The 19,059-nt window shown below is 45.3% G+C and overlaps 1 protein-coding gene across 1 annotated transcript in view; it reads right to left on the bottom strand.

Annotated features, from left to right (window-relative positions):
* The window catches only part of ptprn2 (protein tyrosine phosphatase receptor type N2), a 92,953-nt gene continuing 73,894 nt past the window's right edge, over positions 1-19,059 (bottom strand). Inside the window, exons 15-23 of the mRNA XM_018757902.2 lie at positions 14,117-14,264; positions 13,641-13,714; positions 10,437-10,514; positions 9,257-9,376; positions 8,799-8,965; positions 6,589-6,642; positions 5,855-5,919; positions 3,698-3,771; positions 1-2,213 (exon numbers count right to left, since the gene is read on the bottom strand). Coding sequence (XP_018613418.1) covers positions 2,142-2,213; positions 3,698-3,771; positions 5,855-5,919; positions 6,589-6,642; positions 8,799-8,965; positions 9,257-9,376; positions 10,437-10,514; positions 13,641-13,714; positions 14,117-14,264 — 852 coding nt within the window. The 3' untranslated portion in view covers positions 1-2,141. The remainder of the gene's footprint in view (positions 2,214-3,697; positions 3,772-5,854; positions 5,920-6,588; positions 6,643-8,798; positions 8,966-9,256; positions 9,377-10,436; positions 10,515-13,640; positions 13,715-14,116; positions 14,265-19,059) is intronic.

Genomic DNA, 19,059 nt, shown 5'->3' with positions numbered 1-19,059 from the left:
CACTGACAAAGCAAGTTTATTCACAAGTAGTTTTTGAATACATAGAGAGAACAAAAATATTATTCTGTCATTTCTGGTTGATATGTACAAACGGCTAGACAAAAATGGAGCGTATACAAGGGCAGCAGGCGGGGGAAATGGAATGGAGAATGAGCCGTCATCTGTGGGCAAAGTCAGACAGGCATCATAAAGTAATGATGATGGAAAATATAGAACCCACCGACGCCACCCCCTGCCCTTTGTGGTGGAAACGGTGGACAAACAAACAGCTTGACTGCAACGGTTGTATCCTTGGCTTGCGTGGAGAGGTCTCTGTAACGGTGAGTTACGGCTGCCTGTGTGTGGTTATTAATGGATTCGCAGCACCAGACACCGGAGAAACGATGGGCCGCAGCTCCGAGGTGAGGAGCAGCGCACGTCATTCGTTAATCCTGGCTGGAGTGATTTATCAGCATTAATAATTGCACATAGTACTCGCTCCCTGTCCTGGACCCTTGCTGATTTTTAATTCATTTTTTAACCAAGCACTATTATCTTTTTGAGCTTGACTATTACATTTAATAGCTAAAGGTACAATCTCCTTTTAAAGTTATTTTTAAAAAGTACATTTTTTTAGAACCTAATGTATGCTCCCAAAACAAATGACTATTGGACCTCAGTAATATAATAATTTATTACATTACTCAGCTACTGGAAATATATACATAACTACCTTGTATATAAATAAACTCTGTAAATAACCAACAAATACTTTATTACTTTCAGGGGTGCACAAATCCAGTTCTTCCTACTATAAACACGTCTCGCAAAGCGGCGTCGCTCACAATTACGTTGACACCTGTTAAATCCGTCAGAATTCTCTACACTTCCCCCTTGAGCGTTAATAAGGTTTTAGTCGGAGAAATCGGCAGTTGGTAACCAGGCTTGGAAAGAGCTGATCAAAACCACTTCTTCATGTAGGGTGTTGCTCCGCACCCTGGCGAAATGACCAACGAGAATTAGAAAAATCAGAATCAATAAATGTTTAACGAATTAAATGTTAATGTTGCTGAAGCATTTTGACTGCTTGTCGTTTTGATCAACACAGACAGAGCCTGTTGAAACTGGTACCAACGGCTCCAATGAGCCCAGCGGCCCCAGCTCTGCTCCATGTTCATTTTATCTTATCTTGAAGGTCTCATGGGCCGTGCGAATATCACCCCGCTGTTATTCTTCGGCTTCACTGCATAATGAAGTGAAAACCGTGGTTTGAACCAACAATGAAATGGCACGGTGAAGGAAGCCGTACATCACTTGAGAGAAGATTCCAGAGCTTTCAGGGTGCAGGGAAGAAAACGACAATAGTGCAGTCAAAGGAACCAAGCGGCAATATAACATCTGCAAACAAACCACCGTAATGGTTGTTACGGTCCAAATAATGTTCTACTTACACGCAGGTTCTCGTCCAAATGCCCGTTTACCAGGCTGCGGTCGAGAGCTGGGCCGCATGTTAACTGCTCACTATGTGTTCGATTGCACACGGATCCAAATAAAAGATTTCAAGATACGAAATACTAATTATTATATTGCTTACATTTCAATTATTACTGACATTTTTGTCTTATTCGTCACAATTTCAAACAAACAGTGATTGTGAAACGTGGTACACCTTGGAACTCCTGTACAAATGTAATATTTTATAATATTATGTGAAAACACGCGCGCCGTCACTTGGAGTGCTGCCTCCTCGACATCGTGCCGGCCGGCACCCATTTCTCCGACAAGCCAAGATTTATAGCTAGAGATCAGATAAATACACCAAAGATATGACACAGAAGAAACCAAGAGTCAAAATGTTCCTGGGTCTAAGTCTAAACAGGATACAGATTTCCTGACCACAATCATGATGCACACTCACAATCTAAATCCAGTTTTTTTTTTTCCTGATGCTTATTGTATTTATCTTACAGAACTAAAGTTTTCTAATAATTATTCTTCTTTAACCTCACAAGCTGTTCTCATTACAAGCAGTGAAGAGTCTGCTCCGAAGGAGGAGATGCACAGCTAAGAAAAGGTCAGGGTTCGACTTCCAGAGGCGGGCAGCGGGAGCGAGGGAGGAGGGGGAGGGGGCGGCCGTGACCCCTTGGGGGGGGAGGGGGTCCTCACTGTGGGAGGGCTTTCAGGATGACGTTCACCTCCTCGGCCACAGCTGTCAGCGCAAACTCAAACTGCTCCTGTGAGGGAAGAGTGAGATGAGCAAACACTTGATATTAGTCCTCCTCCTTTCCCTTCGTCTGCTTCCAGTGCATTAGGGGAGGGAATTATTAGAAACACGAACAAAGCCGGGGGCGGGTCGGACTCTGTGCAAAAGGAATAGGTGGAGAGATAAGAGGTGGACATGTGGGGCAGGGCTGAGGGGAGGGGAGGGGGGCTAAGGAATGAGAGCGCCAATAAAAGGGTGGGGCTGCGCAAAGGGCCGCACCCAGAGAAGGTGGGGCCTTGGGAAGGGAAAGGCCAACAAGAGGTTGAGCGCTGGGGAAGGGCCAAATGAAGGGCCACATTAAAATGTGTAACAAATCTGATTTCTTGTACCTCTTTGTAGAAACATATTAACAGGATTATTATCATCATTCTCATAAATTATATATATATCACAGCTAACCAAACGGCTTTCTTCCTTTGCAGAGAAGAAAAAAAAAGGTACCGATCACCAGAACTTTCCATCTCGGCTGAGGACTCCACCAGGGCTGAAGTTCAGACAAGGAGATCCATCAATATTTTATCTCCATATTTATCTTCATAAATTACTGTCGTTCTCCAGTCACTGTACTTTAGCATTAATCTGTTACGTGGAGCCCCTGAGGTGCGAAGCCCTCGCAGCTGAAGCGGAATCGCTATCAAGGTGGAAAGCCGACGTGTCGCTGACATATAACTGTTTATTGTACAATATGTGCCGCTATGATGCTACTGGATAATTAGAATAACACCACTGGGGGGAGACAAACAGCACATCTGGTGGTGTGTGTATGAGAGCAGCAGTGTCTCCAAGGTGTCCCATATGCATTTGGAGAGCGCAGGATGCTGTTTGGGATGGCACGTCTGGGGGGGGGGGGGGGGGGGGGGGGGGGGCTTAGTCTTCATTGTGTTATGAGAATTATAGAAATTTAACTGATTTACTATTAATTTAGTACTTCTCGCTGGAGTAGGAGGGGGCTGTGGCAGCGTGGTGGGTTCGGCCTGTGCCCGCTCTCTGGTGGGTCTGGGGTTCGAGTCCCGCTTGGGGTGCCTTGCAATGGACTGGCGTCCCGTCCTCGGTGTGTCCCCTCCCCCTCCGGCCTTTCGCCCTGTGTTGCCAGGTTAGGCTCCGGCTCCCTGCGACCCCGTATGGGACAAGCACTTTCAGACAGACAGACATTATTTTAACTGATTCCTTTATCCTGGGGACTAATGTGCTTTGAAAGTCATCTGGAAGTGGTAAACTGCTTTCCCTTGAGTACTCCATCGTATTTCTGTTTAAAATCTCCTCTGAGGAAAATGATCTGAGCAGACAACGGGATTCGGTAATTATTATCTGTCCCAAAATGCTAGTCGATTCTCATTAAGGCGGCATTGGGCAGCTATATGGGTGATGCGGAGGTATGCAGATATGGGCAGAGCTGGTGGCCAGAGCTGGGGGCCAGTGAGGGTTAGATGGGGGCAAAGTGCCAAAAACTCTTACCTTTGTCTGCACCATGCCCGGCCTCTGGTCCCGCAGGTGCTCCAGGGTGGCGGCAATGTCGATCTCCTTGGCCCCTGCAACCCAGCGGATCACGTCAAAGCCCAAAGTAATGCCGAGCCTCACTTCGCCCAACCCTTGCAGGAGCGGTGCAGCGACTGCGAAACCACCTATCAGGTCACTGCGCTGAGAGGCTCATGATCCTGTCAGAAGGACTGATGCGATCTATGGCACCCATGAAAAGAGGTGCACCCCGAGTTCATTTCCTCATTCTGCTTTGGAAACCCTCACGGTCACGCCTTAAACATTTACTCGACTGACATTTTTCTCCGATTTAGAATTATTTGCCCATTCGTACAGCAGGATCATTTGTACTGCATTCATTCAGGGTAAGTACTGTGATCAAGGGTAGTACAACAGCAGGTGGGATTCATACCCAGGTCCTGTAAGTGCAAGGTAGCAGCTGTAACCACTCCACCCCCTGCTGGCATAGACTGTACATAGCAACAGCATATTTTTACAGGAGTAACTGAGGCTGACGGGTTGCAGCTCTGAGAAAAATCAGTGCCTTTGCAATGGCAGTAAACGTCTTTTTGTAACAGATGCAAACGGGGACAAACGGACCGCGCCACCGCGACAGAACAGGCCTTTTCAGAAGCAAATACGGGAATAATCTTTTTTTATCGCTCCGTTGTGTCATTTTCTCACTTGGAAGCACATTTCTAACCGAGCGTTGTGTTCCGGTCGATTCTCCCCAGGAGCGAGCCCATTGTGCTCCCGTGTTCACGTCATTCTGGAGGAAACAATATGAGCAGCTCGGTGCTAAAACCGGGCGTCTCCCATGGAAAGAAAAAACCCTTTTGCCATCTTTAGTCTGAACAACTTAAGAGCCGGGCCATTATGGAGATTCTGATCGACGGGACTCCGCAAAAAACAATGTAATGACTCACAGGAGATTCACACACACACACACACACACACACACACACACACACACAGGCACACAGATGAACAAAGAAGCCTTGAAGAAGCAGTAAGAGAAAGGTCTCGGGAAGGATCCTTAAAGGCGTTTCGAAAGGCGGGAGAGTCGATGGGCGTACAGTAAGACTCCTTCTGGAAGCGTCTCATGCCGGGAGCCAAGCGCTCCACTCCGGGGCTCCCCTGCAAAGGCGTCCTTTTGGGACGAGCAAAATGGCATTCTCGCCTCATTTACAATTCATTCTGGCCTTTTGATCGCGCCGAGGCACGCTGGGGTCTCAGCCGGGGCCCCTCTCCTCTCAGGCCGAACAAAGGGCGAACGGGCCTAACGGCCCGGGTCCAGATTCCCCTCGGAACCGCCTCCCCTCTCAGCCCAACCCCGGCACCGGCCCCCCGATAGCCTGGGAACGGCCCGGGGAGCAGGGTGAGGATGGCCGCCACCCTTTGATCTGTCACCAAGGCAAGAAGCACGGGGCGACTCGGGAGATTTTACCCTCTTATGGACTCCCGGTGGTTGGAGGGGGGCGGGTCAGGGACAAATAAACGAGTGACCTTTGCGGATGGGGAGGGGCCTCCTGGGCACTTCTGGGGGGAGTTTCACACCAGTTACTTTGCATTATGCAACACCAAGCCCACGATGCGAGTGCAGCTGGACGCTGGACGTTACAATAGAGTTAAACAAATGGCTCTGCGTATGGGAAAGAGCTGCACGGAGAGCAGTGTGACGCCCGCCGTCGCTCTGGCATTTATAAATGAAGATGTAGAGAGGGGCACAATTACGCGCTTCACACACAGGTGCTCGGCCGATCTGTGTGAGCGGAATTTCTAAAGAGAGCCTTTCAGTCTGGTTAGTCTTGGCTTTGCAACTTCCAACCGTCTGTAAATATTGGTGCCAAATCTGGGTGCTGAGATAAAAAGGACTGAAATATAAACAGCGGAAAATCGGAACATTTTTCAGCCCCAGGATGTTTGCTCTGAGCTAACCTAGTAACATACTAACACATCTCCATGTGTTCTTTTCCACCCTCTTCGTACCCATTCAGCATGCAGTGAAATCGTCAGCCTTCCCATCATACACAGCGAGACCATTTTCCTTCCGAAAAAAACCCCAAGGTTTTAGCGTTGCCATGGTGACACCTCCACCCGAGCATCAAGAGGAAGAAAAGGCTGGTCTCCTCCCACCTTTAGCCATCTTGTTGAGGACCATGTCGATGAGAATGTAGGTCCCGCTCCTCCCGGCGCCGTCGCTGCAGGCAGAGGAGAGGTGCTGTGAGCGTCGAATGGACTTAAAACAACTTGTTTAGCAGTATATTTTTCTCCACTGAACTTTTTTGTGGGCAAACATAAGGGGCTAATGGGAAGGATGGGCCACTGTGAATGTGTGTTTATGTGCTCTTCATAGGTGTGCAAAACATCGCTGAAATGTGAGTATGGAGTTCTCCTTAGAATAATTCAATCTGAAAACATGTACGAAATATTTCATATACAAACATGAAAAATGAGTAAAGAGGGGTGCTTTGGGTGGGCCGTCTCTCCCAGATTATCATATGTATGCTGATGCGCTCTGCTCATCTTCTATTCTCCACATGCTTCTGGCTGGAGCTTAAATGACTTAAAACATCAGTGGCAACACTGTCCCATTCTCCATTATTATTACATACCACAAAGACACATATATGCACAGAACAAACAATGGTGATAATACAAAGATCATAACTTCCATATGAACGCTTGTTCGGCTAGATGGAAATTTCCCGCAAATGGGTGATGCAAATATCCAGTAATGAGGCTGCGCCACCTGCCTGGGGGGCGCTTTGGCATTAACTATTTATTGAACTGTGCATTAAGAACCAGAAACTCCAAGTGGCAGCGAAGACACTGTTTTGCATATAAATAAAGGTGTTGTTTATACTTGCCTGCAATGGACAATTATTGGGCAAGACCGACCCCTGTAGCACTTATTAACCTTTCTGCAAAAAAAAGAAAGAAGTCATGAGTTTTCTGTTAACATTTGAACCAGATACTCCTCAGATTCACCTTCATATATGACCTTTCATAAGAACACATAGTTAAACAAAAGCCTTGTTTTAAGCGTATTCAAACAATTGACCTACGGGTTTTTTTTTTTTTTTTTTAAGTAATACAAGCATGTTCGTCATTGTTTAAAAAATTAATTACAGATTCAAATTAAGAAAATCCATTAGAAAGACACTTCATCAGGGCTTCTCTTCAAAGCACTGGGGTGACACACCTTTGCATAATTTAAGACGCAACACACCCAACTATAGAATGGGTCCACGGGGTTCAGAAAGTGAGGATATTAATTTTAGCATTCTTCCGTTACTTTCATGGTGCTCCCATTTTAAGTGAATAAAATTACAGAGACGATTAATTAACTTTACTTAATTGTTCTAAAAACTTCTGGAGGTAAAAAATATGGAACCCAGCAATTGTAGAACAAAATCATTTCAGAAACAATTTTTTGGTAAACCCAATCAATAAAACATGTTAAATGCCTAAATTCAAAATGTAAAATATGGCAAATATATTATTTACAATATAATGACTAAATAAATTAAATTTTTTTCCAAAGGAAACTCAAGTTACTGAAAGAAAAACAAATCCCATTTTGGTTGGGTGCCCATTTAGATGCACCAAGGGTATATTAATCACCTTCCGGAAGAATCTATGACATAAACAGAGTGCAAGTCCAACCACACTGTTCAACAACCACGACTGGCTTTGAACAGCCTCAAATAATATAAGCGGAGGCAATTCACACACAATTATTTTCTTCAACCTTTAGTGATATCAAAGCTAGAGAAGACATACAAAAAAATAATTAAAGCATAAGGGCTGGTAAACCATCAAACGCACCCGGAAAAGATCACCCAAAGGCGCTAATTACTCATAGAAATTAGCTTTAGCTGGTAAAAATGCAAAGGGAAAATAATCATGCAAATCGTTAGCAAGCAAAAGGTCAGAGGTCGCCAGAGGCTGTAAAAAGAGACAGGGAATTCCCACAAGCCCCTGCAGCAGAGTTACAGTTTCCAATGATCACTTTTGTGACTATGCAACTGGGCTCATATTACTAGCTGCAACATCACAAAAATGACACTGGCAACCGCTAATTAGCTGGCAAAAAAGAGTCGAAATTTTTAAAAAGGCGTCCTTTCGCATTTGAGCTGTGTCAGTGAAGACTGCCATACACTTTGGAAAATGAAAGTGTGATTTATGTTCGTAAACGTTCTCGCTTGTACTTTTAATTGTGTCACAGCTTTATGATCTTACTTTAAAGTGCAAATTTGTTCCCTGTAGCCCTAAAAAAAATAATTGCGTATAACAAGTCATGACGAGCAAAGTCATCTACCGCCAAGAAAAAAAAGCACATAAAAGGAAACGGCGCATATGGTGGCGGACGGCTCGATTTATATAAAACGAATATAAACGAAACGTATAACTCGGTACTCTAACTATAGGAACCGTACTGGTACAGAACACAACCTGGGCAATGAGTTATAAATCGAAAGTTCAGCTGTGCGTGAGTGCAGTGTCTGTGTGTATGGCACCGGATGAAGCGACAGAAAGGCCTCTCTCCATCTGCTCACGTACCGCAGCCGCCCACAGAAAGTCTGCTTCGCTGACCCCCGTTACAGTCGCGACTTGCGCGAGCCGAGCTGCCGCCGAGCGTGCCGTAGCTCGTCGCTGCTCCGGCCCGTGTGTGTTTAGAGGCGTTTGAATCTATTTTGAGACGCTCGCCTCTTCGAGCTACGGAGCAGAGCATCTCTCGTCCTGTTAGCTGCGTGCAATGGACTTGCTCTTTCGGAGCATTTCGCATCCTTTCAAAGTTTTCAAAGGAGGACCCAAGATTCGAACGGGGCCGTCCGTTGAGGAAATTTGCGCGCTCGGATTTGAGCTCGTCCTCTCACATGCAACAGTGGGAAAGCTACCGGGCCAGCCGTCAAGTGATTAGCATTTAAAAAGCATCTTATACTTGAATGAGCAAGGAGGGAAGAGAAAAGAAAAGAACAAGAAGTAGAGTAAAGACCTCAGCGACTTGATTATTTCACAGCCGAGCACAAAAAAGCAAGCAAGTCATACTGAGAGACAGCTCTAGCTGCTGTACCTGCGGAAGTCCAGGAGAGTTCTACTAGATTCCGGAACATTCTGGTTCATCCAGGTCAAGAAGTGGAACTGCGTCACGGTGCGCGTCTCGTTGGTCTGCATGTTCTTCAGGTAGAAACTCCTCACGAGAAAGTCTTCACACCAAATATGCTCAGACACCAGGTTCACCTTTATGGGAAGAAGGAGGGAGAATTCTGTCCATTCATAGCTCTTATAATGAGTTCTGCAAAATTAACAAATATCTGTCGTTAATCATATTGGCCATCGGATCAGACATCTTACACAGGAGTTAAACTGTTGAGCCATTTTAAAACTTATGTTGTCAGTCTACTAAAAGTACAATCATGTTACAGAAAAAACTAAAAATAATGTACCAATACCTCTAAACAACAATAACACGTGGGACCAGTATGTTTCACTTTCAGACTGCGGTTCTGCGGTCCTTGTACGTTCACACACCTCGTAGATGTGATAGAGGTTCGAACCCTCATCAGGCCAGTAGTGGTAACACTGTTTTACTCCATTCTCTGTCAGAGATGTGAGCATCACGATCACCACACAGCCGTTCTCCCACACCATCTGTGGACGAAGAAGACAAGTGGTGCTCACACAAAGCTCACATGACATCGGTGAGACATGAACACAACTTCTCCGGTCACTTTGTTTTTGAAGACTTTTAAAGGTGATATATACCTGAATAAACCCCCTTAGTTCCGCTTTTGCCTACAGCCAAGGAATGGGGCATTATGCAAGGCCAAACAGTATGAGTTCCGATTGTAAAAGACCGTATTTTTTAAGATGCAACAAAGGTGTGGAGAATGTCCTTTTTCTCTTGAAAGCCATAAATGCTGCTAAAACTGGTCTGGACTCCAGCAGGAAAATTGAGAAAACTTGAATAGCTGTTTGGTAGCTTCAAAACCTAATTGTGACACAACACGAATCAATGTCTTCATCAAAATCCTGGTGCACTGTTGGCATTACTAAGCTATTCTAGCACATATTAAAACTTTACAACTATAATGACTATTTTCAGTTAAACAGTAAAAAACACAAATACACAGTGTTCAGCAGAATACTTCAATCGTTTTCTGCAATAGCATTGCTGCACTGATTTGTCTGATTTTGTAACATCTTAATGTACATTTTGGTATATGCAGAGAATTGCTAAGGTCATTATCAAAATGAGAGAAAACACTGACTTTATGAGTGCTATAAATGCAGTGGATGATTCTAAACCCAAGAGAGACATCTCAGTAAGTGCAGGCAGAGAGATTTTATATGAAATAATGAAATCATTCCATTACTGTCAAATGCTTTATTGAAAGCATTATATGTGTGTATATATATATATATATATAATGCTTTCAATAAAGCATTTAACAGTACTGTATATATATAGCACACACCACACACACACACCAGTAAGGATTTTAATGGACCTTTTGTTCATGTCAGTGAAATTTTATTTCCATGTTCTTTCTTTAACTTTTTAAATATACAGAATGCACCAGAGAGATGACCTCGGTGTGTAAACCAAAGTACACTTGCAACGTGATGCTGTGATATCGACAGTGCTGATGAAATAGGTTTTCACTCCTTAGTGCGGGAACTGGGGGTAATCTTGGGATTCAGAGTTTACCTGCCAGAAGTCAGCAACGGTAGATGGGAGGGGGCCTTGGGTAGCGATGTAAGCTGGGTTTCGTGGGTCATGGTCCATCTGAGGTACAGAAAAGGAAAGATGGGGCGAGAGTCCATGACTATTTCCCAGATCATAAAGCATGATGACTTACCAAAATGAGGTAGTGTCAAGAAAACAGGTCAGACTGACATTAGACAGTGTAGGCAGAGTCTTTTGAAGCTCGCAGTGATCATAAAACAACACCAACCGGCAACATGGGAAAGGATGCCAGTTACGCACTTCAGGAACACATCAAAGTCCCTGAGGGCCAGAACAAATGATATCCTCATTTTGAAAAGCAAAATTAACTATGAGCATGACCTTAACACATGGAAGGAACATTTTAAATTCAGCACTGTATGTTTCTATAGGATCAATGTCCTAGCCATAATGATAATTTTAGCAGAAGGCCTTTAAAGAAAGAGAAGCACAGAGAAACTCATAATCAGCAGCCCTTTGAAAGCACTCGCACTCCGTCGTCTGCACTTTTGGTTCATCTCTTTGGCTCTTTTGTTGGCAGGCTATCAACAGAGTGGCTGGTGAAATAAACCATTCTGTCTCTGTGTGTCTTTGTCTTTCCCTCGTTGTCCCGCTCTCTCGTTTCCTCTCTCTTTACCACTGACGATTTTATAATGGATTTTAATTATGATTAATACACAACAAGATTATTACGACAGGTCAGATCTGTGCATTTCCATTTAATTTTTAATAGTTCATTTAATGAGTCCTTTGCACCTTGCTTCAGGGACAAAGAAGACATGTTTAAGAAGTACATCATTATGGGCTGTCACTGTGAGTTAACACACTAAAAGAAAAAATTTTTGATTTTTCTTGCAGACTTGAGTCCTGGTTCACCATCTCACATCAAGAACAGTAGGATTACCAAGCATCAATGCTTAGAAGGATGCATGAAACACAGATCTGGTGGAGAAAGGAGTAAACCACTGTCATTAGTGCTGAGTTGAGCTCTCGGCTCAAGCAGGGACTGGTGTGAGTGAATCCGTCAATATTTAGTCAAAGAAATCAGTGCGTTTGGCTTTCATCAATTTTTGGTGGGCTGCATAGCACCTGCTGACAACCTGGAAACACAGCCTGACATGTCAACGCCTCCACACCTTGGGAATGCGGTCTGCACGTGGAGCAGTTCTGAGACATCACTTCAGCAGGAACACCTGGCCATTAGATGGAGGTGTGGAGGTGTGCAAGTGTGCTGGTTGGGCACGAAAGTAACCTACTGCCACACACACACACACACACACACACACACACACACACAAATGTGAAGTCCACCTATGGTTGCCACGGAGACGGGGGCGTTTACCTTCATAATTATATGCCAGCAATTCTGTTAACTGCACGGTTGTACAGAAACGGTTGAGGAACACCATCTGGTTCAGGGTCCATCTCCAGTTCCAAATGGAAAACAGTCATTATTGACTTGACAGTAGAAACAGTGTTGCGCACCGTTTGGGTATAGTTTCGGTCCCAGAGATTTGCAAAATCCCTTTCCTTCCTACTGAGGATGATGTCGAGCAGATGCTCCTGACATTCCCGAGCAACGGACGATAGCCTTTCTCTCTAGTTTGTGAAAGTTGCTTTTTTTCTCGTTAAGAGCAGCCACCACCCTGTTGTTGCTCAAGAACTGTCATTCGGCAGAGCGTCCCCGAGCGTCATCAGGATGAGATGAGTTTCATTGTGCAGAAAAACAGCTCACGCCAAAAGCATGTCTTTAGTTCAGCAGTGAAAAACAACAGGAGGATCCAGCCGGCTGGAAAAAGGAGACATCGCATTCGCTTTCACGCAGAGTCACCATTACTAAGTGCTGGACTGGGGGGGTGGGGAATGGAACCGGCAGCAGTGGTCTTTTTGCAGACAGCCTCTGTGAGCTGCTGTTTTCCTCTTCTGGTGGCGCTGAGAAAAAGCGGACGGCCGCAGAGCTGTTTGTATTTGAAATGCATGGTCTTCCAGAGCCTTTAATGGAATCCATCCATATCGGCCTCGAGGGAAATCATCAACCGCTGCTGCTCCGGAGCACTTAAATCTGGCCTTTACACCTTAAAAACCCAGCAGCCCAGGTGACCTCATGTTTTCAAAGAGCACATTGTGCCTCGTGATAAGAAGTTTGAATTCAAAAATGGCATTTAAAACAGGAAATTATGAAGGACTGAATTGAACACTGGTTCCTCAACTTATGAAGAAAACTGAACTGGAAGTTTGTTCATAACTCATTTTGTTTGTAACTCCAAAGTCACTTTTAATACTAAGTCACAATGCGTAAAATTTCAGTCACGCAAGACCTCCGTTTATTCACTGATTAGAAACAGGAAAAAATTCCGACATGGCCAGAATAAATAAAAATACTTATTTTAATATTCAAGTTAAATTAAAATTGATTTAAAATGGCTGAAAATTAAATCAATATTCCTGGTCTCTGCTAGCTGTTCACTTGCTCATTGTTGGCCAATTCATCCCGTAAACATGCTTCTATTGTCATCTTGTTATTGATCACAAGCACTCAAGAACACCACATATAAGTTGTAAACACCATGCAAGTGAGTTGAATCAAGGTGTTCCCAAACTCCTATCACATTTGGGTGCTCTGGTATCTACTGGCTTGGAGGTTAATTGCAGTCTGCATTTACTTCACAGCAAATTACAGTTTTAGGAAGTAGATAAGTAAATAAAATGTTATTTATAAAACAAATAAGAAATGGGAAAATGTTTGTGTCTTCAAGAATTCTTAACTTGGCCACCCGGAAAGGCAAATGCCGATGTATTTTCCATCCATCCATCCATTGTCAACAACTGCCTGTCCTGAGCGGGGTTGTGGCGATCTGGAGCCTAACCCAGCAACACAGGGCACAAGGTCGAGGGGGGAGGGGACACACCCAGGACGGGATGCCAGTCCATTGCAAAGCACCCCAAGCAGGACTCGAACCCCTGAACTGCCCCAATGTATTTTCTTTTTTAAATTTTCCCTGTTTTTTTACTAGAACGCATATGTACACTCTGGCATTTTCAAGTGCTAATCAGAGCCACAAATTCTTACCTTGGAGTATACTGTATGAAAGGATGCCGCTGCACCGAATGACTTTATTATGGTTCCGATCACCTGGCGCAGCAGCATGGGAAGAAACAAGCATTTGTGCATGCAGGGACACTCACTATTGGACTGGCGTTGATGTAGTCTGAATTGCCTTGGTTGTTTTCAACCTTCAAGGTTATCCTGGAGTGATCATCTGGAAAAAAGAAAGATGGAGAATATACAGTGTAATTTCCTCTCTGATGTTTGTTACATTGGTGACCACCAGAAAGGGTCTCCATGCATTAATACAGGGTGTCCAACACTTGCAGTTACAGAAGTGTCCGCACAGTGTCCATTGAGACAGAGCACACGTCCCAACAGCCTCCACATCATGGCTCTCATTCAATCATTTCAAATACTACAATGTGGAAAAAAGCTAGAGAAGGTACCAAGTACGGCTGTCACACACTGGTGAATTGTTCTGGACAGGGGTATTTTGGCCCCGTTGCTCTAAGCCCCTGTCTCTCCAGAAGGGCAGATGATGCAGAAGAGTTGGGACCAGCAGGACGCAGGGTCAAGACCCAAGATGGACAAAGGTGAGGAAAATGTAACTTACAGGCAACCACTGCACTTGAGCGGTTCTTCTTGCTGTTGCCATCCCTCAGGCCAACTGTGCAGGCGTTGGGCTCCGCCTGGTACGCACACAGCGCCTCCCACTCCTTCTCCAGGCGGTTCTTGTTCTTCAGATGGTCCTCCATGTAGGACTGGAGACACAACAGGAATACCAGGCGTTACTGTGTGTGGTGCCACGACCTGATCCATCGCACTGGTTCAGACCACACATCACTGTCCTGTTTCAGAGTGATCGTGTGTGTGTGTGTGTGTGTGTGTATACACATTACAAGGAGAGCAGAGAGGGCTGAATCATTGAGAATATTCTCCAGGCTAAAGACAAGAGTTCTGCCCCTTATCACCCCCATCGTGGCTGGCACTACAGAGATCACCACAGTGCTTTGGATAAGCAGCGGTTGCCTTGATTGCTCTGCCAACACGATGTATAGGAGGAACATCTCTTAGCAAGTCTGGCACCTGCTTGAGGGCATCTTTTCTACAGCTCGCTGGCAGGTGATGTTGTGGTAGGTGGTGCTGTCTTGTATTCAAAGGACCTGGGTTTGAATCCCACCTGCTGTAGTACCCTTGATCAAGGACTTAGCCTGAACTGGCACAGTAAACATGGCCTAGCTGTGTATATGGGTAAGTAGCTTAGTGTACAGACCTCAAATTTAAGCCCCCTTGGAGAAAAGCATCAAATAAATTAATAACTAATCTCAGGGGCTTGTTGGCGGCAATAAAACGTGTGTTACACATGATACTTTTCACATTTGCTACTAATGCCAGCGGTCGCTGATTCCCTGATTCTGAAGCAATGTAAAACCACCCGGAAATGAGTTATTTATGACCTGTAGAACAGCGATTTTAATGGTAAAGCAAATATACAACATTACAAAACAAAATACTGAATTACCAGTATTTATTTTGTTTGAAAATGTCTAACAGGCAGGAAAACAGAAACCAGGAATGAACTGCATACGGTATACCAATAGTGTTTGGGGGGCAAATCAGTGGGGCCTCTCCCCCAGTAAGGATGCAGTCTCAGTTAAAATTGAAATAAATTACGATTTAAAATAAATCACAATTTACAAAATTGCATCCCAGTTACAATAAAGTACAATGTATAAAAGTCTCCACTTTGAAATACAGCCCATCCAGAGGATTTGTCCATGCTGGAACACACACACACACACACACACACACACACACACACACACACACACACACACACACACACACACACACACACACACTTCCACAGTGCATTGAGGTCCTGAGCTACTCTGACCCAAACTTATTGATCACCTTGGTTTCTGAAATCAGTGTGTTTCTGTGAATGAGAGAAACTGAAAAGCCAGAAAGTGTGGTCCATTGTAATACTGGACTTTAAATTGGTGCGCTATTGATTGGGCGTGATGATTCACTGCTGCCCGGTTGGAGGTACGATACGTGAACTTTTCCGGCATCAATGACTTCAGCAATGTAGCCAGTGAGAATTATGGATCTATAGATCCCATCAATGTCACGATCCCTATACAACGGGAGTGTGTACTATACTCCCTCGGCTGTGTCCCTCAATTAGGAAATTCAATTTATATGACAAATGTTCTTATGGGACCAATAAAACATTTCAAATTAACATTTTAAATCATGGCCATTTTATTTTGAGAGGTTGACAGTGCAGAAGAACATTTTTTAAATGTTTATTTGTTCATCTGAATCTCTTTTCCAAGCCTTACTGTGTAGGGTCTGTACACAAAGCTACATACAATTACTTACGAATTCACACAGCAGGGTAATTTTTACTCTGTCAATTCAAGGCAAGTCTCTAGATTAAGAGTACTACAGCAAGATTCAAATTTGGGTACTTTGACCACAAGGTTAGAGCTCAAACCACTGCTCCACTTGCTGCCCAGAAGACAAATCTCCCACTCATTTGAAGCTCAGGCCCGATCAGCTGAGGGTTCCGACACTGAGACAGGAGAAAGGACCTCATCCGGAGGCTCCGATTCCTCTCTGTGTCACCGAACTGACACTTTTTTGCCGCAGGAACTTGCCACAGTGCGGTGCAAATGTTGCACTGATTGACCTGCTTGTACAGCAGGGTATTCTTGCTGTGTCAATTCAGGGTATCTGGTACCTTTACCAGCTGATAGCACTATGCCACCTGCTGGAAAAGATAGCTGTGAATGTAGCTGTAATTGTGCCTTGTACCTTCCATGACTGTTCTCACACTGATATTCTAACACGTGCGCGCGCGCACACACACACACATACACACACACACACACACACACACACACACACACACACACACACACACACACACACACAATGCCTCCTGCTATGGTTTACCAAGATAAGTGCAAAAGGGTGCGAACCACACTGCTATCTTCTTACCCAGACAGCACAAGGTGTCCATGAATCGGGGTTAAGGTGCACTTCCTGTCCAGATTGCCACTCCCCGGGCCAGCCGACAAACCCTTATTAAATTAGGTATCGAATGTATTGAGAAAGGGCTCCGTGTTTCTGGGGCCCGAGGTCCGTGACCCTTTCGCGGAGCGACGGCTCTTATCGGACTCAGGCTTTGGCCAGCGCCGCAGCTTCCCGCCTAACTCTGCGCTAATGCCAAATTAATGGGGTTTTGTAATGTGTAAAGGGATTAGCGCAAGCCAATCAGGGGGCTCTAGGATCACAGCGCGTTCGACAAACACCCCTAATCCGCCCTTGCGCTCGGCCCATAGCTGCCAAAAGGTGCTTGCCGCGGACCCCTGGGGGAACAAAGGCCGGACGACGGCTGGAAAGATGAGACTGCTGGGGACGCTGGGGCACGATGCGAAGGAAAGATATAGACCATGAAAGGATAATTCACACTCGGTACAGTTTCCTCCTCTTGGACTGAGTGCGATCACAAGATGGACTTCATAATATCAGCTGCACACACCCAGGCGACACACTGCGACACCCGGAGCTAATCTGTGAACAGTCCACACAGCAGTATCTACCACACCTGTCTGAGGGGGAGCAAAAGACCCGATAATGTCCTTAGTGTACACACACACACACACACACACACACACACACACACACACGCACACATTGTGTGCGTGTGTGTGTGTGTATGTGGAGCCAGTGAGAATGAGAGAAAGTTAATCCTCTTAAGACACTAATTCACAGTGAGCCCCTATGTGAAATCAGGTTATGAACAAGTCACATGGGATGAACCTGAGCCTTGTAATAAATAAAGCCCTCTAAAGCATATGGAACGTTTTCTGTAGATAAAATCTGAGGTTTAACTTGAGTTTTTTTTATATTTTCAAAACATGTCGCTGCATTAAATAGTAAGGCACAGAACTCGAACCCCTACCGGTTCTTACGGATGCCACGAATTAGGCAACCTCAGCTATCATGCTTCGCAGAGGTGGCCCTGCTCCACCAGTCTGTCCAGGTGCACTGGGGGGCTCCCTGATGGGATGTTGGCTGTACTTGTGATCGGGGGGGGCAGGTTTTAACCTAGATTCAGGAGCCAAATGGTGGGATCAGAGTCTAATTCATCAACAGCTAATTATGATCATGGGGCAGAAAAATTTTAAAAATCATCCAGAAAATATACCGTAAGTGTAAAGTGTATCTTCTTATGGGATTGCACTTGTGTTCAGTTTGGATAGCCGGAGAAGCCTGAAACACGGCGAACGGACAAACGCTTTTTTCCAGGGAGGGGTAACGGCTAACAAAGCTGTATAATGAGGCCGGGGGACACCATGTCCCCCGAGGGTCTCAGTGTCAGGGCACACGGAGCGAGCCGGGGGGGAATGAAGGGTTTATCGTCCTAGATGGTCATGTGGTCACTTCAGAGACAGACAAGCACAAGCGATCCAAGGTCCCGAAACACTCTGCCACTCACACACCATCAGGAACAGGAAGTAGAAGATGGGTTTCTCTTCATTTGCCTCTAGAGAAAAAAATCAGCAAAGACTTCTATTTGTGGCAGGAAAATTTCTGATTGCTGAGTCAGACTCTATAGGGGGGCGCGGTGGCGCAGTAGGCTTGACCGGGTCCTGCTCTCTGGTGGGTCTGGTGTTCGAGTCCTGCTTGGGGTGTCTTGTGAAGGACCGGCATCCCGTCCTGGGTGTGTCCTCTCCCCCTCCAGCCTTACGCCCTGAGTTGCCGGGTTAGGCTCCGGTTCCCCGCGACCCCGTACGGGACAAGCGGTTTCAGACAGTGTGTGTGTGAGTCAGGCTCTGTCTTTGTACAGCGGACAGAGAGGGGAGCCAAAGAATCAAAGTTGAATACGCAAAAATAGCGGGAAAACTCCAGAATCCCCAAAGGATAGCAGGTGAAAGCCCTCGTATGAGGGCTCGGAGTTCTAAGAGACACTGAGCTGAGAGTAGCAAGGACTAGACCTGGGTACTGAACACACTGGATCCTCACGCTACAAACAGTCGTGTTCCGTATTTTTGAAAACACAAAAAAAATTCCCATGAATTTTTAACTGCATTGTTTTCCAGTACTTTCTAGTAATCTAGTACTTTCAAAGTCTTTTGCCCATAACAGAGTCACCGCGACCGGTGTTTATCCCCCGAGCCAGTAGATGGCGGTAAAGAGCACTCGAAAGCGGCCTCCCTTCACCTCACTCCCACCGTGCTTACAGTTTATGTCTGGAGTTCCTCACTTTATTATATTTATTTAGCCGTATCAGAGACTTTTACAGAATTCAACCGAACCCTAACCTATAAGGCAGCTGCTGCACTGCAGGGTTGCTCTTGTGTTTTTACCCTCCTGTTCATTTGTCTGGTGTTTTCCGTGCCGCTCGCACAGCTGTACCAGTGGCCCGGTGAGTTTTGGTTCTTCTGCTTCTTGTGAATGCAGAGCGGCTTTTGAGCTGGTTCCTAGTTCTCTTCTCGTTTGGCTGCGGCGGGATGTGGATCTCGCCGAAGGCCGCAGCCG

The sequence above is a fragment of the Scleropages formosus genome, chromosome 7 (assembly GCF_900964775.1).
Source record: "Scleropages formosus chromosome 7, fSclFor1.1, whole genome shotgun sequence".
Taxonomy (NCBI): Eukaryota; Metazoa; Chordata; class Actinopteri; order Osteoglossiformes; family Osteoglossidae; genus Scleropages; species Scleropages formosus.
The sequence above is the reverse complement of the archived record's forward strand: the minus strand, read 5'-3'. Positions and strand labels throughout refer to the sequence as shown.